The following is a 20,262-nucleotide window of genomic DNA, read 5'->3' as shown; positions in this document are numbered from 1 at the left end:
TTTTCTCAACTCATGGTCATGTTCCCTGCTTCTTCTTATATCAAGCTGACTGTGTGCTGTACATTGCACATGATACATTGCTAAGACTATACTCTGTTCATTGAAAGAATGTTGATTTCATTCTGGCAAGAAGTTTATTGACAGCTTAGCTTAATCATATCAAGACTTGGTTCTAACTCCTAAGTCTAGAGTTTCCATTACTCCAGGGTTAAGGTAGATTTACTCTTAAAGAATAGCCTTTCTTGAGTCTCAACTGAATGCCCTGTATGTTCATTAAATTTCCTTCATTTGACAGAGCTCCAATGTCTGTCAACATTGAGCAACCTTCAGAATCTCCATTACGCTCATGATCTCAGAGTAGTTGTTGTCTGCCAGAAATTGTTAGGTGTTTGTACAAATGAAGTTTAGAATTCAGCTAAAGACGAAAGTGGACCCTTATGCATATTTTGATGCCTCTTCTCTCGTACCCTGCTTTACAAATTTTAGTTGTCTCAGGAGCCCCAAATGCCAATCTTTAGCTTCCTGAACCTGGAAAAACTGCTATCACTGTTTGGACTCCCTGTGCCACAGTTGAGAAGGTGCTCACAGGCAGAAATCTGGGGAAGTGGAGAGATCATCTTGTATGTTTTTCTTCTATCAAGGATAACAGTCCTGGGCTGTCTATTGTCCAACGGCTTAAAACAGTTACTTTATACATTTTGCAATTATCATTTTTTATGGTGTGAGAATAAGTCCAATGCCCATTATTCTGTCATGTCTAGCATTGGAATTTCTCTGTGCCGTTCACTTGAATTCCCTCAATACATGTTTGATTAATTAATAATATTCAGGACATTTCTATTTTTTTTCTTTTCTTTTTTTTGGTGAGAAAGATTGGCCCTGAGCTAACATCCATTGCCAATCTTCCTCTTTTTGCTTGAGGAAGATTGTCACTGGACTAACATCTGTGCCAGTCTTCCTCTATTTTGTATGTGGACCACCACTACAGCATGGCTTGATGAACAGTGTGTAGGTACACACCCAGGATCTGAATCTGCAAACCTTGGGCTGCCGAGGCAGAGTACGTGAACTTCACCACTATACCACCAGGCCAGCCCCAGTTCAGCACATTTCTATTTTTATCCCTCCCAATGGTACTTATATTATCCATTAATTACAAAATAATGAATGTAGAAATTAAAATGAAAGTCTTTTATGAGTGTCACAACTTACAAATACATAGTATTAAACACTGAAGAAATCAGAGTGTATGGTATTAGTTTAGTGTCATTCAGTTGACATAGAATGAATGAGAAATTCTGGAAGTATTATATATTTTTTTAGCAATCAGTGTTTGTTCAGAATTTACATTGCTCTATGCAAGTCACATACTATCATAGTAAGTTTCTTTAAGACCAGAACATTTCCAAGAAACCAATGATGTTGGTTTTTATCTCATTAAAATGAAACAAATTGACCTGTTCCTTTGAGCATTTTATAAAAGGATATAACTAAATAACACAATTAGTAATAACTACACCTTTCATATATTTTAACTTAAATGTAATATTTCTCCTATTCAGCTAGCAAGCAAGTTCTTTTAACCCATGCTTCACCCAAGAAAGAGCAAGAATTGTTAGCTAAGAAGAAATCTGCCCCAGGAAGTCAGAAGTCCTATAAGGGCAAACCTGGAAGTGCAGTGGTGGACAGTGGCCAGCCTATTTTGGACGAGGAATCTGTCAGTTTGCCCACTGTGGAAGAAAATGCTAGTACGCCACAGCAGGTATATTTATACTTCAAAGAATTATTCAATGGTACTGCTCCTAAAAATCTAACATAAATTACATTTCTCTTCGTAAAAATTGTCACTGTATAATACTTTCTATATACAATGCCCCAGTGTATAACCAGAATTGAAGGATTAGACATTATCGAACATTCCTCTATGCCAAGGTTTTAAATATGTGGCAATTTTATCTATACACTAACCCTATAATGTATATGTAATTATCTTATGTTACATGAATTATAAGAGGCTGTATAACTTTGGAAAATGTCTCATTAATAAAAACTAATTTGTCTGTGCCTTAACTTAAAGAAATAAAAGACAACGCATAAAATTCAAAGCAGCAGAAGAAAATATGACCTATCCATTGGAAACCAAAAAGAATAAATACATAAATAAAAAGAAATGAAAATAAAATGCCAGAAATGAGTCCTAAATGACAGTAATTACAATAAATACAAATGGATTATTAATCAGTTAAAAGGATAAAGTTTTAAAGTTAGATAAAAAATAAAATACAACTATAAGTAGCCTAAAATAAAACAAGGACATATGATCTTAACTAACATAGAGGAACCGAATTTCCCAGACTTAATAAGTAAAAAGCAAAAACTATCAGAACTACAGAGAAAAAGAAATGTTAACAACAAATACTTGAAGATTTTAGCACATACCTCTCAGAAACTGATAGATCAAGCTGAAAAACAAAATATGTGTGCTCACTAGAATTTGAAAAACTTAGGTATAAGCTTAATCCTTTAAATATACATATAGAACATTTCACCTAATAAACAGAGAATACACTTTTTCATAGCACACACAGGAAGCCTCAATAAAAACCAAACTATATTGTATAGACGTTATGTGAAAATAATGCAATCATATAAAAATTAATAACTAACAGACTAAAATCTCATAAATGTGCAAACAAAGCAAAACATACCAAATAATCCTTTAAAGAGAACATCAAAAGAGAAACTATGAAATACAAAGTACTCAATAACCATAAAACCTACAAGTCAACATTTGTAGGCCACATCTAAAGTAGCATTCAGTGGAATGTTGACTTTTAAATTAATTTATCAGAAAGCACGGATGAGTAGAAACGAATGAGCTAAACTACTGAAACAAAAAGTTAGAAAAAAAGCAAAATAATCACTCAAAGAAAAAAGAACAAAAACTTTTAATGAAATGAAGGTGGAAATTAATGAAATGGGGAACAAAACTTGGGAAGATCAATACTCTCAGCTCTTTCAAGATTAATAAAGTAGACATGCTTCTTTTCAGATCAATCAAGAAATAAAAGAGAAAGAAAATATAAATAAGTCAAACACAGAACAAAAAATTAGGTGGAAGGTATAACTCCAAATAACAGGTTTTTAAAAACTAAACTTAAAGTATTATACACAACTCTATGCTAGCAAATGTCGAACTCAGAAAAAAGACATGCTAAGTTCTTGCGGTAAGGGGAGGAAAAGCTGCTTCACTAGAAAATAGAAAATATGAAATAATAAAGAATAAGAAAACTTAAATGATCACCAAAGTCTTACCTTTCCAAAAAGCCATAGGCCCAGCTGGTTCTACGGGATAGATCTAACAGACTGTCAAGAAACACATTGTTCTGAAAAACAGGAAAACAATACAAACTTCCCAATCCTTTTGAAGAGATTAATGTAATTCTGATTTCAAACTGAAGAGTAACAAAAGTTAAATAAATAAATTTAATTTATAAACATGGATGCAAAAATTGTAATTACTGGGCTATATAGTGGCAGGTGTTGGTGGGGATGTGAGGATAAACTTTTATAGATGGTTATGTTACAGAATTTTGGAGACCATCTGGCAGTTTTAAATTAAATTATGATTGTATGATCCACATAAATATGCACTTATTACGTGCCTAAAGTAATAAATTATTAGGTGCATACTATGGTTATTCTTATTGTTTGTGCTTAAACATTGCTTTTTATTTCCCAGGTTTACAAGTACATCATACAGTGTTTGGTGTTATATAACAGCTGGCCTCTCACTGAAAGTCAACTGACGTTTGTTCAAGCACTGAAAGAGTTAGAGAAAAGTGATAGCAAAGGTATGTCACCCTAATATTATTCATGCGTTTTATATTATAGATAAATATTTAATAGTAAGTGTCATGTACTTATTAAAACATTATTGCCTATGATTTGTATTTTATAGCCAGTGGCATTTCCTGTTGTGTTAGTTGATTACATATTTCATAATCTTTAGTGCTTAGTTTATAAGAACCAAGAATACATGCTTGTTTAGACCTAGTTTAAGCACATTTTGTCTAGTTAGTAAAAATTACTTAGTGATTACCTAAGAAATGTGCAGAAAACTTTTCTAGTTATAGAATTATATTTGTCCAAGTTGTTGAGAGTGTATAACCCCAAAGCCAGTCCTTAAAATATTTAAAAGAAGGAGAATCGCCTAGTGAGTGAAGATTCAGGTTTATTTTTTTAAAATATAAACTACCCTCAATATTCCCGAATAGAACATGACAGCTTGATGCTTTAGAAAAACAGAAATCTCAAACGGCCTCTACCCCTAAGCTTTATAACATATTATGCAAAAAAATAATTGAATCTGAAGGAATGGGTATTTTCAATTCATGTTCTTTAAAATTTTAAACCATGTTGCCTAAACTTAAAAACAACATATGTACATTATTTTTAAAAGAAAATAAAGCCACACCATACGAAAGGGCACAACAAAACACCAAAATCTGGCAAGGACGTGGAGCAATAGGAACACTCATGCTCTGATGGTGGGAATGAAGAATGGCACAGCCAATTTGGAAGACAGTTTGTGCTTTCTTACAAAACTAAAAATATACTTACAACATAATCCAGTAGTTGTGCTCCTTAATATTTACCCAAAAGAGTTGAGAATTGACAGTTCTTGTACAAGATGGTGATATAGGATGCTCCTTAACTCACCTCCTCCCACAGACACAAAAACACAAGGAGCAGGGCTGGCCCTGTGGTGCAATGGTTAAGTTGAGCATGACCTGCTTTGGCAGCCTGGGTTCACAAAAACAGATCCCTGATGCCGACCTACACTACTCGCTAGCCATGCTGTGGTGGTGACCCACATAGAAAATAGAGGAAGATTGGCACAGGTGTTAGCTCAGGGCTAGTCTTCCTTGGCACAAAACAAAGCAATTTCCTCTTAAGGAAACCCAGAAACTAGCTGATCAACTCCTATGCGCTGGGCAAACAAACAAACAAACAAACAAAAACTACATCAAAACATGTAGGAGAGATCGAGATATACTCTCACCATAAACCCCACCCCCAGCACAGTGACATCCAATTGAAAGGGAGCTCACAACTCTCAAAGTGAAGGTTTGGACCCAACATCTAGTGCCCCAACTTCTAACAGTTCCACCTGAGGCACTGACGCTCAAAACACCTAGCTCTGAAAGCCAAGGAAGCCTGTGTCCATGAACCCTTTGGACTACAGTGAACAAAGAGATAGGTCTTAACAGGCTCACAAGGATGCTTTGGCTATCCATCCAGAGCTCGGCATAGGAACAGCAGACAGAAATGCCCATCTCCTAGTACTTCCCTAAAAAGGGACTGTTTGCATAGTTTAAAAGCTGCTTCCTGAGTATCAGGCTTCTAACTTAGCTCACATCTAGGGGCTGACTGCCACCCTCCCTAGAGACAAGAGAGGATGGCAGACACTGTCCACATTTTCCCTTGGGCCTGCTCTATGTTGGTGGTGTCTCCTTGGAAGGAGATTGTGCACATGTCCGGTGCCCTGGCTTTTGCAGCTGCCACTCAGAGGATGCATCACTTGATCCCTTGGCTCTGGTGGCCAGCAAGGATTGTGTTTGTGAGTCTCACAGGACGGTAACAAACAAAGAAAAGGTTCTTAAGTTGCTATCCCCTCAGGGCTCAGCACAGAGGGAGCAGACAGAAGTGCCCATCTCCTGCTCTTTCCCTGGAAGAGATCTATTTGCATACTCTGAAAGCTACAGTCTGGGGGTTTGGCTTCCAATCAGCCTGCATCTTTGTGCTGATTGAGATCCTCCCCTTTAGTACACTGATGGGTCTCAGTACATGCTCAATAATAGGAGTCACTAAGAACAAAGTAGGCAGAGTAGAGAATCACAAAGGTTGAAGAGACAACCAAGAAGTCAGGCTGGGCTGAATGATAAGGCTCATCTCCTACAAAAGACCACTCCATCAATACTGGGAGAGGTGGCTGTTTTATCTAATGCAGGAAACTAACACAGAGAGTCAAGGAAAATGAAGAAAGAGAGGAATATGTTCCAAACAAAAGAACAAGATAAATCTCCAGAAACAGACCTTATTGAAATAGAGATAAGTAATTTACCTGATAAGGGGTTCAAAATAATGGTCATAAACATGCTCACCAAGGTCAGGAGAAGAATGCATGAACAAAGTGAGAATTTTAAAAAAGGGATAGAAAATACAAGAAAGTACCAAACAGAAATCATAGAGCTGAAGAATATAATAACTGCACTGAAAAATTCAACAGAAGGGTTCAACAGCAGGCAAAAGAAAGGATCAGCAAACTCAAAGACCAGACAGTGGAATTCATCCAAACAAAGGAGTAAAAAGAAAAAAAACAAAAAAGAGTGAAGATAGCTTAAGGGACTTATAGGACAACATCAAGCAGACTAATATTCACATTATGTGATCTCACTATAAGAAGAGAGAGAAGGAAAGGGGCAGAAAACTTATTTGAAGAAGTAATGGCTGAAAACTTCCCTAACCTGGGGAAGAAAACAGACATCCAGATCCAGGAAGCCCAGAGGGTTTCAAATAAGACGTATCCAAAGAAATCCTCACTGACACATTATAATTAAATTGTCAAAAGTTAAAGACAAGGAGAGAATCTTAAAATTAGCAAGAGAAAAATAATTTGTTAACAAGGGAACCCCCATAAAACTACTAACAGATTCTTTCAGCAGAAACTTTGCAGGCTAGAAGGGAGTGGCATGATATACATACAGTGCTTAAAGGAAAAAACTGCCAATGAAGAATGCTCTACCCAGAAAAACTGTTCTTCAAAATTGAAGGAGAGATACAAAGTTTTCCAGACAAGTAAAAGCTATAGGAATTCATTACCACTAGACTGGCCTTACAAGAAATTTTAAAGGGAGCTCTTCAAGCTGAAACAAAAGGATACTAATTAGTAACAGAAAGACGTTTGTAGATAAAATCTCTCTGGTAAAAGTAAACATATACAGTCTTGTGCCACATGGTGACATTTTGGTCAACAGTGGACCACATATACAATAATGGTCCTATAAGATTAGTACCATATAGCCCAGGTGTGTAGTAGATTACATCATCTAGGTTTGTGTAAGCACACTCTATGATGTTTGTACAACAATGAAATCACCTAACAATGCATTTATCAGAAGGTATCACCATCATTAAGTGAGACACGACTGTAGTTAAATTCAGAGTACTAAAATATTGTAATGGTGGTGAGAAAATCACTTATAAATCTGGTATGAAGGTTAAAAGACAAAAGTATTGAAAAATAAATTTAAATAAAGTAATTTGTTAGTGATTTCACAAGTTAAAACTATGTAAGTTGTGAAATCAAAAACATGAAATGAGAGGAAGGGAGAGTAAAAATGTACAGTTGTAGTATGCATTCAATTTTAAATTGTTATCAACTTAAAATAGATTGTTATAAATATGTTTTATGTAACTTTCATAGTAACCACAAAGCAAAAACGTATACTAGATACACAAAAGAAAAAGAAAAAGGAATCTACACATATCACTATAGGAAAACATCAAGTCACAAAGAAAGAGAGTAAGAAAAGAAGAAAGGAACAAAGGAAACAAAAAACAGGCACAAAACAATGAACAAAATGACAAGAATTGCATATATATCAATAATTGCTTTAAGTGTAAATGGAATAAATTCTCCAATCAAAGGACAGAGAGTGGCTAAAAGATAAAAGAAAAAACAGACCCAACTATACACTGACTACAAGAGACTCATTTCAGTTTTAAGGACACACAGAAACTAAAAGTGAAGGGATAGAAAAAGATTCCATGCAAATTAAAACCAAAAGAGAACAAGGTAGCTATACTCATATCAGACAAAATAGACTGTAAGGCAAATACTGTAAGAAGAGACAAAGAAAGTCACACATAATGATAAAGAGGTCAATACAACAAGAAGATATAGCATTTGTATATATTTATGCATCCAACATAGGAACACCTAAATGTATTAAGCAAAAATAAACAAAACTGAAGGAAGAAATAGACAGCAATACAATAATAATAGGAGACTTCAATACTCCACTTTCAACAATGGAGATAGACCATTCAGACTGAAAATCAATAAGGAAACATCAATCTTAAACGACATGTTAGATCCAATGGATTTAAGAGATATTTACAGAAAATTCCATCCATCAGCAGAAGAATACACATTCTTCTCAAATTCACGTGGAACATACTCCAGGATAGATCATACAGTAGGCTACAAATAAGTCTTAGTAAATTTAAGAAGATTGAAAACATATCAAGCATCTTTTCCAATCAAAATGGTATGAAACTAGAAATTAGTTATGACGAAAACTAGAAAATTCACAAATATGTGTAGATTAAAAAAATGCTATTGAACAACCAATGGGTCCAAGAAGGAATTAAAAAATATCTAAAGACAAATGAAAATATAAATGCAACATACCAAAATGTATGGGATGCAGTAAAAACAGTCTTAAGAGAGAAGTTTATAGTAATAAATGCCTACATTAAGAAAAAAGATCACAAATGTGCAATTTACCTTTACACCTCAAGAAACTATAAAATGAAGAACAAACTAAGCCCAAAGTTAATAGGTGGAAGGAAGTAACAAAGATCAGAAAACAAATATAAAATAGAAACAACAAGAAAATACAAAAGTTAAATAAAGTAAAGCTGGCTTTTTGGAAATATAAACAAAATAGACAAACTTTTTTCTAAACCTACCAAAAAAAGAGAGAAGACACAAATAAAATTAGAAATGAAAGAGGAGACATTACAACTGATACCACAGAAATACCAAAGGATCATAAGAGACTACTATGAACAATTATATGCTGACAAATTGGACAACCTAGAAGAAATGGATAAATATCTAGAAACATATAAGCTACTAAGACTGAATCATAAAAAAATAGAAAATCTGAAGAGACCAATTATTAGTAAGGAGATTGAGTCAGTAATCAAAATTTCCAACAAAGAAATGTCCATTACCAGAAGATTTCACTGGTGAATTCTACCAAACATTTAAAGAAGAATAAATACCAATCCTTTCCAAATTCTTCCAAAAAATAGAAGAGGAGGGGGCTGGCCGAGTGGTGCAGCAGTTAAGCTCACAGGTTCCACTTCAGTGGCCCGGGGTTTCCTGGTTCGGATCCTGGATGCAAACCTATGCATCGCTTGTCAAGCCTTGCTGTAGCAAGCATCCCACATATAAAGTAGAGGAAGATGGGCATGGATGTTAGCTCAGGGCCAGTCTTCCTCAACAAAAAGAGGAGGATTGGTGGCAGATGTTAGCTCAGGGCTAATCTTCCTCAAAAAAAAAAAAGAAAAGAAAAAAATAGAAGATAAAACTTCGAAATTCATTTTACTAGGCCAGGATTACTCTAATACCAAAACTAGATAAGGACACCACAAGAAAAGAAAATTAAAAGCCAATATCCTTGATGAACATAGATGCAAAATTCCTCAACAAAATACAAGCAAACTGAATTCAGTAATTAAAAGGGTCAAACATCATATGGGCTGACCTGGTAGCATAGTGATTAAGTTTGTGCACTGTGCTTTGGTGGTCTGGGGTTCACAGTTTCGGATCCTAGATGCAGACCTAGCACCACTCATTAAGCCACACTGTGATAGTATCCCACATAAAATAGAGGAAGATTGGCACAGATATTAGCTGAGCGACAATCTTCCTCAAGCAAAAAGAGGACTGGCAACAGATGTTAGCTCAGGACTATTTTCCTCCACTCCCCCCAAAAACATGCATCATACACCATAAACAAGTGGGATTTATTTCAGGGATGCAAGCATGGTGCAACATCTGCAAATCAATCAATGTGATACCCAGTGTTAACAAAATGAAGGATAAAAATCATATGGTCCTCTTGATAAACATAGAAAAAGCATTTGAGAAAATTCAACATCTATTCATTGATAAAAACTCTCAACAAATGGATATAGAGTGAACTTACCTTAATATAAAAAGTCCATATATGACAAGCCCACAGCTAACATCATACTCAAAGATCAGGAACAAGACAAGGATGGCCAATCTTGCCACTTGCGTACAACAATGTACTAGAAATCCTACCCAGGGCAATTAGGCAAGAAAAAGAAATAAAAGGCATACAATCTGAAAGGAGGAATTAAAACTGTCTATTTGCAGATGATATGATATTATTTGTATAAAACCCTAAAAACTCCACCAAAACACTGTTAGAACTAATAAATGAATTAAATAAAGTTGCAGGATACAAAGTCAACATACAAAAATCAATTGCATTGGAAACACTTATAATGAACTATCAAAACAAGGATTAAGAAAACTATGCCATTTTCAATTGCATCAAAAAGAATAAAATACCTAGGTATAAATTTAGCAAAGTAAGTGAAAGGTCTGTGTACTGAAAACTGTAAGACATCAATGAAAGAAATTGAAAACAAATAAAGGAAAGATATTCCATGTTCATCGATTGGGAGAATTAATATTTTTAAAATTCCCATACTAACCAAAGCCATAAATAGATTCAATTCAGTACCTATCAAAATTCCAATGGCATTTTCCACAGAAATAGAAAAAAAAAAAATCTTAAAAGTTGTATGGAACTACAAAAGACCCTGAATAGCCAAAGCAATCTTGAGAAAGAAGAACAAAGCTGGAGGAATTACACTCTCTGATTTCAAACTATATTATAGTGCTATTGTTATCAAAATAGTATGGTATTGGCATAAAAATAGGCACATAGACCAATGGAACAGAATCAAAAGCCCAGAAATAAATCCATGCGTATATGGTCAATTAATTTATGACAAAATAATCAAGAATATACAATGACAAAAGGAAAGTCTCTTCAATGAATGGTACTGGGAAAATTGGACAGCCACATGCAAAAGAATGAAACTAGTCTCCTATCTTATACCATACTCAAAAATAAATTCAAAATGGATTGAAGACTTGAACATAAGACCTGAAACCATAAAATCCCTAAAAGAAAACATAGGGGGTAAGCTGCTTGACATCAGTCTTGGCAATGATTTTTTGTGTTTGACACCAAAACAAAAAGCAAAAATAAATTGGCAGGACTACATCAAACTAAAAATGTTCTGCACAGCAAAGGAAATCATGAACAACATGAAAAGGCAACCTATGGAATGGGAGAAAATAATTGCAAATAAAATATCTGATAAAGGGTTAATATCCAACATATATAAAGAACATATACAACTGAATAGTAAAAAAATCTAATCTGATTAAAAAATGAGTGGAAGAGGGGCCAGCCCCTGTGGCCTAGTGGTCAAGTTTGGCATCAGCAGCCCAGGTTCACTTCCTGGGTGCTGAACTATACCACTCATCTGTCAGTGGCCATGCTGTGGTGGTGGCTCACATACAAAAAGAGGAAGATTGGCAGCAGATGTTAGCTCAGGGCAAATCTTCCTCATTAAAAAAAAAAAATGGATAGAGAATTGAATAGACATTTTTCCAAAGAAGACATACAACTGACCAACAGGTACATGAAAAGATGCTCACAAGCACTAATTTTCAGGGAAATGCAAGTCAAAATCACAATGAGATATCACCTCACACCTGTTAGAATGAGTATTATTAAAAAGACAAGAGATAGCAAGTATTGACTAGGATGTGGAGAAATGGAAATCCTTGGGCACGGTTGGTGGGGTTGTAAATTGGTGCAGCCACTATGGAATGCAATATGGAGGTTCCTCAAAAAATTAAAAATAGAACTACCATATGATCCAGCAATTCCACTTCTGGGCATGTATCTGGAAGAAATGAAATCACTATCTCAAGGAGATAACTGGGCCCCCATGTTCACTGCAGCATCATTTACAACAGCCAGGACATGGAAGCAACCTGAGTGTCCATAAAGGATAAATGGATAAAGGAATTGCGTATATATACATATGGAATATTATTCAGCCATATAAATAAAGAAAACCTGTCTTTGGCAGCAACACGAATGGACCTTGAGGGCATTATGCTAAGTGAAATAAGTCGTACAGGAAAGACAAATGTTGCATGATCTAATTTATATGTGGATTCTAAAAAAAATTGAACTCAGAAACATAGAATCAGTTGGTGGTTTCCAGAGAGGGGACTGGAGTGGAGAAAATGGATGAAAGTGGTGAGAAGGTACAAGCTTCCAGGTATAAAATAATTAAGTTCTGTGGATGTAAAGTACAGCATGGTGACAACAGTTAACAACACTGTATTCTATATTTGCAAGTTGCTAAGGGAGCAGATCTTAAAAGTTTTCATCACAAGAAAAATATTTGTAACTCTGTGAGGTGAAGGATGTTAGCTAAACTTATTGTGGTAATCATTTCACAATATATACATATATCATATCATTATATTGTACGCTTTAAACTTATGTTATATGTCAATTATATCTGAATGAAATTTGAAAAAAGAGAGTTGAAAATTTATATCCACACACAAACCTGCACATGGATGTTTATAGCGGCCTTATTCATATTTGCCAAAACTTGGAAGTGACTAAAATGTCCTTCCGTAGGAGAATGGATAAATACACCGTGGTATATACATGGCTATCAAGCCTTGAAAAGATATGGAAGAACCTAAAATGCATATTACTAAGTGAAAGAAGCCAATCTGAAAAGGCTACATACTGTGTGATTCCAACTGTATGACCTTCTGGAAAAGGCAAAACTATGGAGACAGTAAAAAGATCACTGGGGGCTGGCCCCGTGGCCGAGTGGTTGAGTTCATGTGCTCTGCTTCAGCAGCCCAGGGTTTCGCCAGTTCGGATCCTGGGCGTGGGCAAGGCACTGCTCATCAAGCCATGCTGAGGCAGCATTGCACGTGCCACAACTAGAAGGACCCACAAGTGAAAATACACAGTTATGTGCCGGGGGGCTTTGGGGAGAAAAAGGAAAAATAAAATCTTTAAAAAAAGAAAAGATCACTGGCTACCTGGAGTTGAAGTGGGGGAGGGATGCGTAAGTGGAGCACAGAGGAGTTTTAGGGAGGTGAAAATACTCCGTATGATACTATAATGATGGATATGTCATTACACATTTTTCCAAACCCATAGAACGTACAACACCAAAAGTGAGCCTTAAGGTAAACTATGGACTTTAGATGATTATGAATTGTCAATGTAGGGTTATCAATTGTAACAAATCATCCACTCTGGTGGGGATGTTGCTGATGGGGAAGCTGTACATGTTAGGGGTAGGGAGTGTAGGGGAAGAAATCTCTGTACCTTCCTCTCAATTTTGCTGCGATCCTGAAACTTCTCCAAAAAAATAAAGTCTTAAAACAAGGGGCATAACGTAAAAAGTAAAAGCCTCCATTCTTTCTTGGATTCCATAATCCCAGTTCAGATACCCATGGGAACCACCGTCAAAGCTTGCTTTGTTATTTTCCAGAATTTTTAATGCCTGCACATCCTACCTCTGATCAAGATACAAATTCTTAGGTCATCCTCTAACAGGCAGTTTCCTTCACTCATTTATTGTCTACTAAAATGCAAGCTCCTTAGGCCAAGAAGTTTTGTCGATTCTTGCCTGTTTGATCTCCTGCGTTCCCTGTAGTGCAGTCTATGCACACTGTAATCACGCCATAATGTATGTTGAGTGAGTGAATGAAAGGACACTTTTATTACTGTTGCCCGTATTCACTAATTGTCGAAAACTGTGTTCACGTGTTTGCTTGCTTGTACTATCTGCATGGACCTGACCATTTGAGGAGTTAATAGAGGTTTGTTTATTACAGAAGTTAGGAGAAAATTATTATTATTGAGCTGAACCTTTATTAGAAGGAACAGATTCTAGTGTAGGACATAGAATTCAAAGAAAATTTATAAAAGTAAATGACACTGAGAGTCCCCACTTTAGATGAATCGAGTGTGTGACCCTAGAGCAGATGGCACTCTGCGGGAGTCCTTCACCCATCTGCCTCCCCCGCTGGACCCCTCTCTCTGGCACAGGGATTCTGTCTGCCTCAGCCTCATGGTTGTATCTCCTGAACCAGAGAGAAGCTGTTACTAAAAGTTTAGGAGACAAATGCATGAACGTGCTATGCCAGGGACAGCAGGAGAGTTTAAATTGTAATGGTGACCCGGCTGCTGTCTTGAAAAGATTCTGGGGCCATGTCAGGGTCAGCAAGAAAGTGTGTGATCCTTATCATCGTCTAACACGGACACCCACAGAGAAAGGGGTAGCACCAGAGCCAATATTGGCCCCCTGTTTGCTGTTCCTATCTGTTGTATGCATAACCTGCAGGGCAGGAGCTCAGGTGCCCCCGGGGCCAAAATTTGCTCTTTGAACCAGTGGCTGTGCTGCTGCTTTCCGGCGATACACACGTAAAGCCGGGCAGACACCCTCTCGCGCATGCCCTAGGTAAACTCACGGAGTATGAATTTTGCTGAGGTGTCTCTTCATTCTGCCTCAACCTCCCCTCCAGCAGGCAACACCCCCATTGCCCAGCACCACTGAAAGTATCTGAAATATGGAGCAGGCAAGACTTCAATCTAGAATTCTTGTCTACACGAAGAGAACACAATTAATGTATGAATAAACGTCATGTGGACACTGAAAACTCCTTGCAGGCCACCTCTCGACCTGAACACGTCCTTTGAGCTGCCCCTCGGGGATGCAAGGCCGTTGGCTTCTGCTCTCACTGCCCTTGTGGCAGGCTCCCTGAGCTCGTGCTTCAAGTCAGTGCTCTTCTCTGGGTCCTCAGCCAGGAAGCCTGCCTGACCCCACCTAATTAATTCTCTCTAGTTCTGCCTTACGGATTACCTACAGCTATGAATTTGAGTTCTTTAAATATTTTGGAATCGACCATCCACACCTACAACGTTCTAATGGAAAATAAAGGGGGAAAAGCCATTACTTTTTATTTATTTATTTTCCCCTTTGCACCTTCCCATGCTCTCTCTCACTATATATTCTTTTCCTGCCAGCTGTCACTTTAGGTCTCCTTGAGGTTAGTCATTATCTTCACCTCCTGTAGTCCAAAGGAACACCTCTTACGGTGCCAGAAAAGTGCAGGTCTCTTTGTCTATATGAACCAATGGAAATCTAATTGAAATAATGGATGGTGCAAATTATCAGGTGGCTTTGTGTCCCCCTCCCGTAAAGAAGTAGACAGTATGTGCTTGATGCCTATTGGATTAAATATTTTATGCTAAAGATCCATGTGCAAATAAAATATTGACAATTACAGAAATACATCAAAATAATAGAGAAACTGCAGAGTTTTGTGTGTACGCATGTGTGTATTATATGTGTTCGGCTAAGCTATTCTGATTTCTTTTTTTACTTTTCAAGGAAAATTCGTAGTATCAGTAGATTTTACATTACATTTCTGAGTACCAAGGATTTTAGTAGATCAGAATGAGCATCAAACCCCATTTTTTTCCATATGTGGGCTCTTCCATGAGTTGCCTGTGGTTCTTTATACTTCTGACTTCTATATTACAATATTCTGTTATGCCTGTCTCGATAAGCTAAAAATAGTCACGCTACTGCTGTTTATAGCAATTATAAATGTGAACTCAGATCCCACAAGATAGGCAATAAATAATCTTAGCATAAGTCATGAAAAGAAAACGATGGAAACAATCTCTATTAAATTCAGCTGAGGATCTTGTTCACAGGATTTCTGAATAATGTCCTATTTCTGAATAACGTTCAAAGAGATACAAGAACATGCAGTGATAAAGGAGGGAATGTTTGTAGTGACATTTGAGGTTTTCGGGGAAAGATCGCACCATGTAGTACAACGCTGTTAGAAGAGTGAATGAGTTGCTTTCTTTTCATCTCTCCAAAGTAAACTTCTAATGTCTAAAAAGGTGCAAAAAATCTTAAAATACCTTAAGTCCAGTCAAATGTATATTTTTAAAATTTCGTGTATATTTTCTTCAGTAATTAGAAATTTGTTTCCAATGTATGTAAGCTGTGTGAATTATGTGAAATTATGTAAATTGGGGTATTTAGGAAAAGAAGAAATGACCCTTTGAAATAGAGGGGTCAGGGGGAATACTTTGTACCATGAAGTCTTGAAGAATACCAAGCAAGGGAAATGAACTGTTGCCTTGGAAGTGGGAGTGGTGAGGAGAATGTGTCTCAGAAGAGACCCAGGAGCCCGTTTTAGACACACCTGACCCACAGGACCACCCACCAGGCATCAGGTGTGGCCAAAGAGAGGCTGATTCTTGTCAGATGAGCATGACAAACAAAGGAACAAGGAAAACCCTGTGCACATGTCTGGATATGCAAGGCCATTCCCCTCTCCTTCTAGGTCAGAAATGGCGGAGAAGAAAGATTCAGAAATGTCTGCCTAAGCTTAGCTCACACAAATGCATTATTGTTAATATGAGGATTTTGTCTACTGTTAGACATTGGCAACCCTAAATTGCCACCACTCTTCAAAAATACATGAGTGGATGGGAGAGGGAAAGGGGTGTGCACGGAAAAAGAAACGAAGAGTATTTACCAAAAATGTTCAAGTGATTATTTCTGGGCGGTAGAAGTATTAGTAATCTTACTTTCTCATTTACATTTTCCAGGATCTAAAAACAAAATTAAATTTAAAATTAAAAAGGTAAAAGCCAGAAGTTCTAAATGAGCACATGCTATTTTAATCAAAAAATTAAAAGAATATACATTTATTATGTAAACAAAAAGAAAACTCTAGAAAGACCTAGAAGTTCAATGAATACAATTATGGTTTCTTTTACTACGATCATGTGCCTCTTACTCTACTAAGTATTTTCCTGTATTACAATTCTCATAAAAACTCTGGGAGGTAGGTATTACCACCCCGATTTCACAGATGAAGAAATGAGGCTTCAGTTTTGTAAATAATTTGCCTAAGTTTACACAGCTAGAAGGGGCAAAGTGAAGATTTTAACCTAAATCTGATTTGCCAGAGCCCAGCACCTTTCCAGTACCCTGTCGGCTCTGGAGAAACGTCCCAGCCAGCAGTGTGGCCACAGTCGTGACGGCGGTGCTGGGAGTAGCTGCTAACATTTCTGCCAGATGCTTTCTAAGGGCTTTCCATATACTGATCCAATTAATCCTCACGATCAACCTACGAGGCAGATGCTGTTACCATTATCATTTTACAGATGAGAAAACTGAGGCACGGACCATTTATGTGACTTGCCCATGGTTACACAGCTAGTGACTGCCAGAACTAGGATCTTGAATCAGAATTGATGATCCAGCAAGGGCTTTTGAAAAGGAAAAAATATATATATATGGTAGTGTCAATTTCAGATCTTTATTGCGTCCTTGATACATGTATTTATTTAGGGAGCTGTCTATATTTCTTCAGTGAACATAAAAGTTTGTGTAAAGGGTTTTGTTATATTTTTCCTTAAGAGCTTTTGTTTCTCAAGTTCAAGTTGTCCAACACAGATGGATTTCCAGTAAACAAACCACTATAACAAGCTATCATATTTAATACATTTAAGTATATTAATCAATACGTGTTAAAATCTTAAAGGAAAACAAAAGAAAAATATTAATATGTGAGAGGAACACAGTATTATAATGAGTGAAATAGAATACTGTAAAAACATAGAATTGAGTAATGGTACAAAATTAATAATATGAATTAAGTTTTTAAAAGAAAGTCAATATTAAATGGAGAAGTACAGCATAGCAGATAAAGTACCCTAGGTTTAGTTGCCTGAACACAGGTTATTTATCACCCATAAAATTAGAATAATAACTCTTATCTTTCAAGGCTGTTGGGAAGGTTCAAGATAATATATATAAGGTTCCCAGAACCTAGTAGCACTCAGAAAATGGTATTATCATTATCATGTATTCCAACTAGAAAATAAGTCTTCAGGAATAATTATATGTCTTCTTTTTTGACATTACATTTGACAATTTTATGTGTGAATGAGCTTCTGCTAAAATTAAATTACACCTGCATTGCATAATACATTAATTGCTAAAAGCAGCAAGCAATGAAATTCAGAATTAAGTTTTATTTAAAATGACCCAGGAAGATTTTCTATTTGAAAGAATATATTGGCCAATCTTTTTCAAAGTTAAGCAACTTTTGAATTTGAAATAGTCTCTAATATCATGTCTCTGATATCATGTTTATAAATGTGGATTTTTAGGTAGCCACTTTGTTCAAACTAAAACATATCAATATATCAACTTCTATGAGCCAATTATATTTACAACACAGAACCTAAAAACTTTGATTTTTAGGGTATGATATATTTTAGAAAAATTAAGTTACTAATGTCTTCACATTATAACAGCTTAGTTTCAATTATAAGTACTATATCAAGAAGAAATTGGTCAAGTATTTTTTTTCATTACCACATTGGTGACCTAATTTTAAAATTTCTTTTTCTCTTTTCTTGCTGAGGAAGATTAGCCCTGAACTAGTATCTGTTGCCAGTCTTCCTCCACTTTATATATGGGTCACCACCAAAACGTGGCTGATGAGTGGTGTAGGTCCTCACCCAGGATCTGAACCCATGAACCTGGGCTGCTGAACTTAACCACTATGCCACGGGGCCAGCCTTGTAATTTAAAATTTTACGTGCATCCTGAAGTCCGTGGAAATGTTGCCCCATTTATTCATTTAAACTCAACATTTAATTTCTATGAAAAATAAAATATGTAATTTATTGTTTTTTTCAAAAATTCTCACCTGTATAACCCATAATAAAAAGTAAGGCCTGAAATCTAGCTATGTACAATTTAAGATATTTGTGTCAAAAATTTTTACAAAGCTTGGTTTCTGGTTACATGAGGCAACAGTGCCACCTTTAGTTACATTTCAATATCTAAGTTTCAGTAAAACTTGCTTACGAAGACAGCTGACTTTCACTTAAGGAAATAGAAATTGGAGGACCTTGAGCCAGTAGTACTTAGTGATATCCTTGAAATTAGCAATGTCGTTATTTTAAAGTCCTTTTGCTAATATATTACATTTTAGTGTTACTGGACTGCAACTTTGAGGATCTAATCTCTTTGCAAAAACACATATAAACTTTGTTTATCATTCTCAATTCAAGGTCTTTGATGAAACAAAACATTATTAAATACCATATATGTATATATATTCCTGTTTATATTTACCCAGTGTGATTATGTTAGGCAAACGTACACTTTGTCCTAAACAAGTATTCTAGTTTAGAAATTGTGTTAATGTTCAAATCCCAACCAGTTTTTAATTCTTGTATTTATAAATCTAAGCACTGAATTTTAATCATAAATTCAAAATTACATTTCTGTAATTTTTATAAGTTGCATTATCCACTGAAGATTTCTGTCTAGTGTATTCTGGGTACATGTAAGATGACGTAAGAGGAAACCGAAAGGCATAATGCTGAAGATTTTTATGAATTCATTTTATCAAAAGATACTCCCTGAGCATTTCCTCTCTGCAAGAGATATGTTAGTTTATTCCAATAGTTGTTTCCTCTACAGTTCTGCCAGCTACATGAATGTACAGTGTGGGGGCCGCATTTTTCATAATTTTTGAATTAGTAGTTTTTAAAGCTGTAGATTCCTCACCCCCATATCAGATTAAGGATTTGGAATCTCTGGGGTCTGGGCTTTGAGATCTACATTTTACAGGCTCCCTGGGTGATTTATACATTCATCAAGACTGAATCTGTGTGTTACAGTAAGCACAGCATTACTGGTACCAGAGTTGTCTGGCAGCCCAAGCTGAAAAGAATGAGTTCTTCTACTCCAGTTTTTTATTTTATTTTATTTTTTATTTTATTTTTTGGGGGGAAGGTCAGCCCTGAGCTAACATCGGCCAATCCTCCTCTTTTTGCTGAGGAAGACTGGCCCTGAGCTAACATCCATGCTCATCTTCCTCTATTTTATATGTGGGACGCTTACCACAGCATGGCTTGCCAAGTGGTGCCATGTCTGCACCCGGGATCTGAAACAGTGAACCTTCGGCTGCCGAATCGGATGTGCGAACTTAACCATTGCACCACCGGGCCGGCCCCCTACTCCAGTTTTTATGAGGTTCTTTTTCTCCTAGTACTGGCCACAAGTGAGACTCTAAAATGCACTTAACTACTGACTCTGCTGGCATTGAGATCTCTGGGACTTGGATTTTATTGGAGCAAGAAGCTGAGATGGCGCCTGCGGCCACTGAGACTGGTTGAAGCCCAGTTACCTCACACTGGGCTTAACATGAGGGTGTGGTACCGTACCATCTGTGTGAAGCAGGGCAGCATG

General features: G+C 36.4%; 1 protein-coding gene across 12 annotated transcripts in view; it reads left to right on the top strand.

Moving 5' to 3' along the window:
• The window catches only part of ADGB (androglobin), a 172,657-nt gene that overhangs the window by 123,830 nt on the left and 28,565 nt on the right, over positions 1-20,262 (top strand). For all 12 annotated transcript variants that reach the window (XM_070256532.1, XM_070256530.1, XM_070256531.1 and 9 more), the window contains 2 exons: positions 1,563-1,762; positions 3,743-3,854. In XM_070256532.1, coding sequence (XP_070112633.1) covers positions 1,563-1,762; positions 3,743-3,854 — 312 coding nt within the window. The remainder of the gene's footprint in view (positions 1-1,562; positions 1,763-3,742; positions 3,855-20,262) is intronic.

The sequence above is a fragment of the Equus caballus genome, chromosome 31, assembly GCF_041296265.1.
Source record: "Equus caballus isolate H_3958 breed thoroughbred chromosome 31, TB-T2T, whole genome shotgun sequence".
Classification (NCBI taxonomy): Eukaryota; Metazoa; Chordata; class Mammalia; order Perissodactyla; family Equidae; genus Equus; species Equus caballus.
The sequence above is the reverse complement of the archived record's forward strand: the minus strand, read 5'-3'. Positions and strand labels throughout refer to the sequence as shown.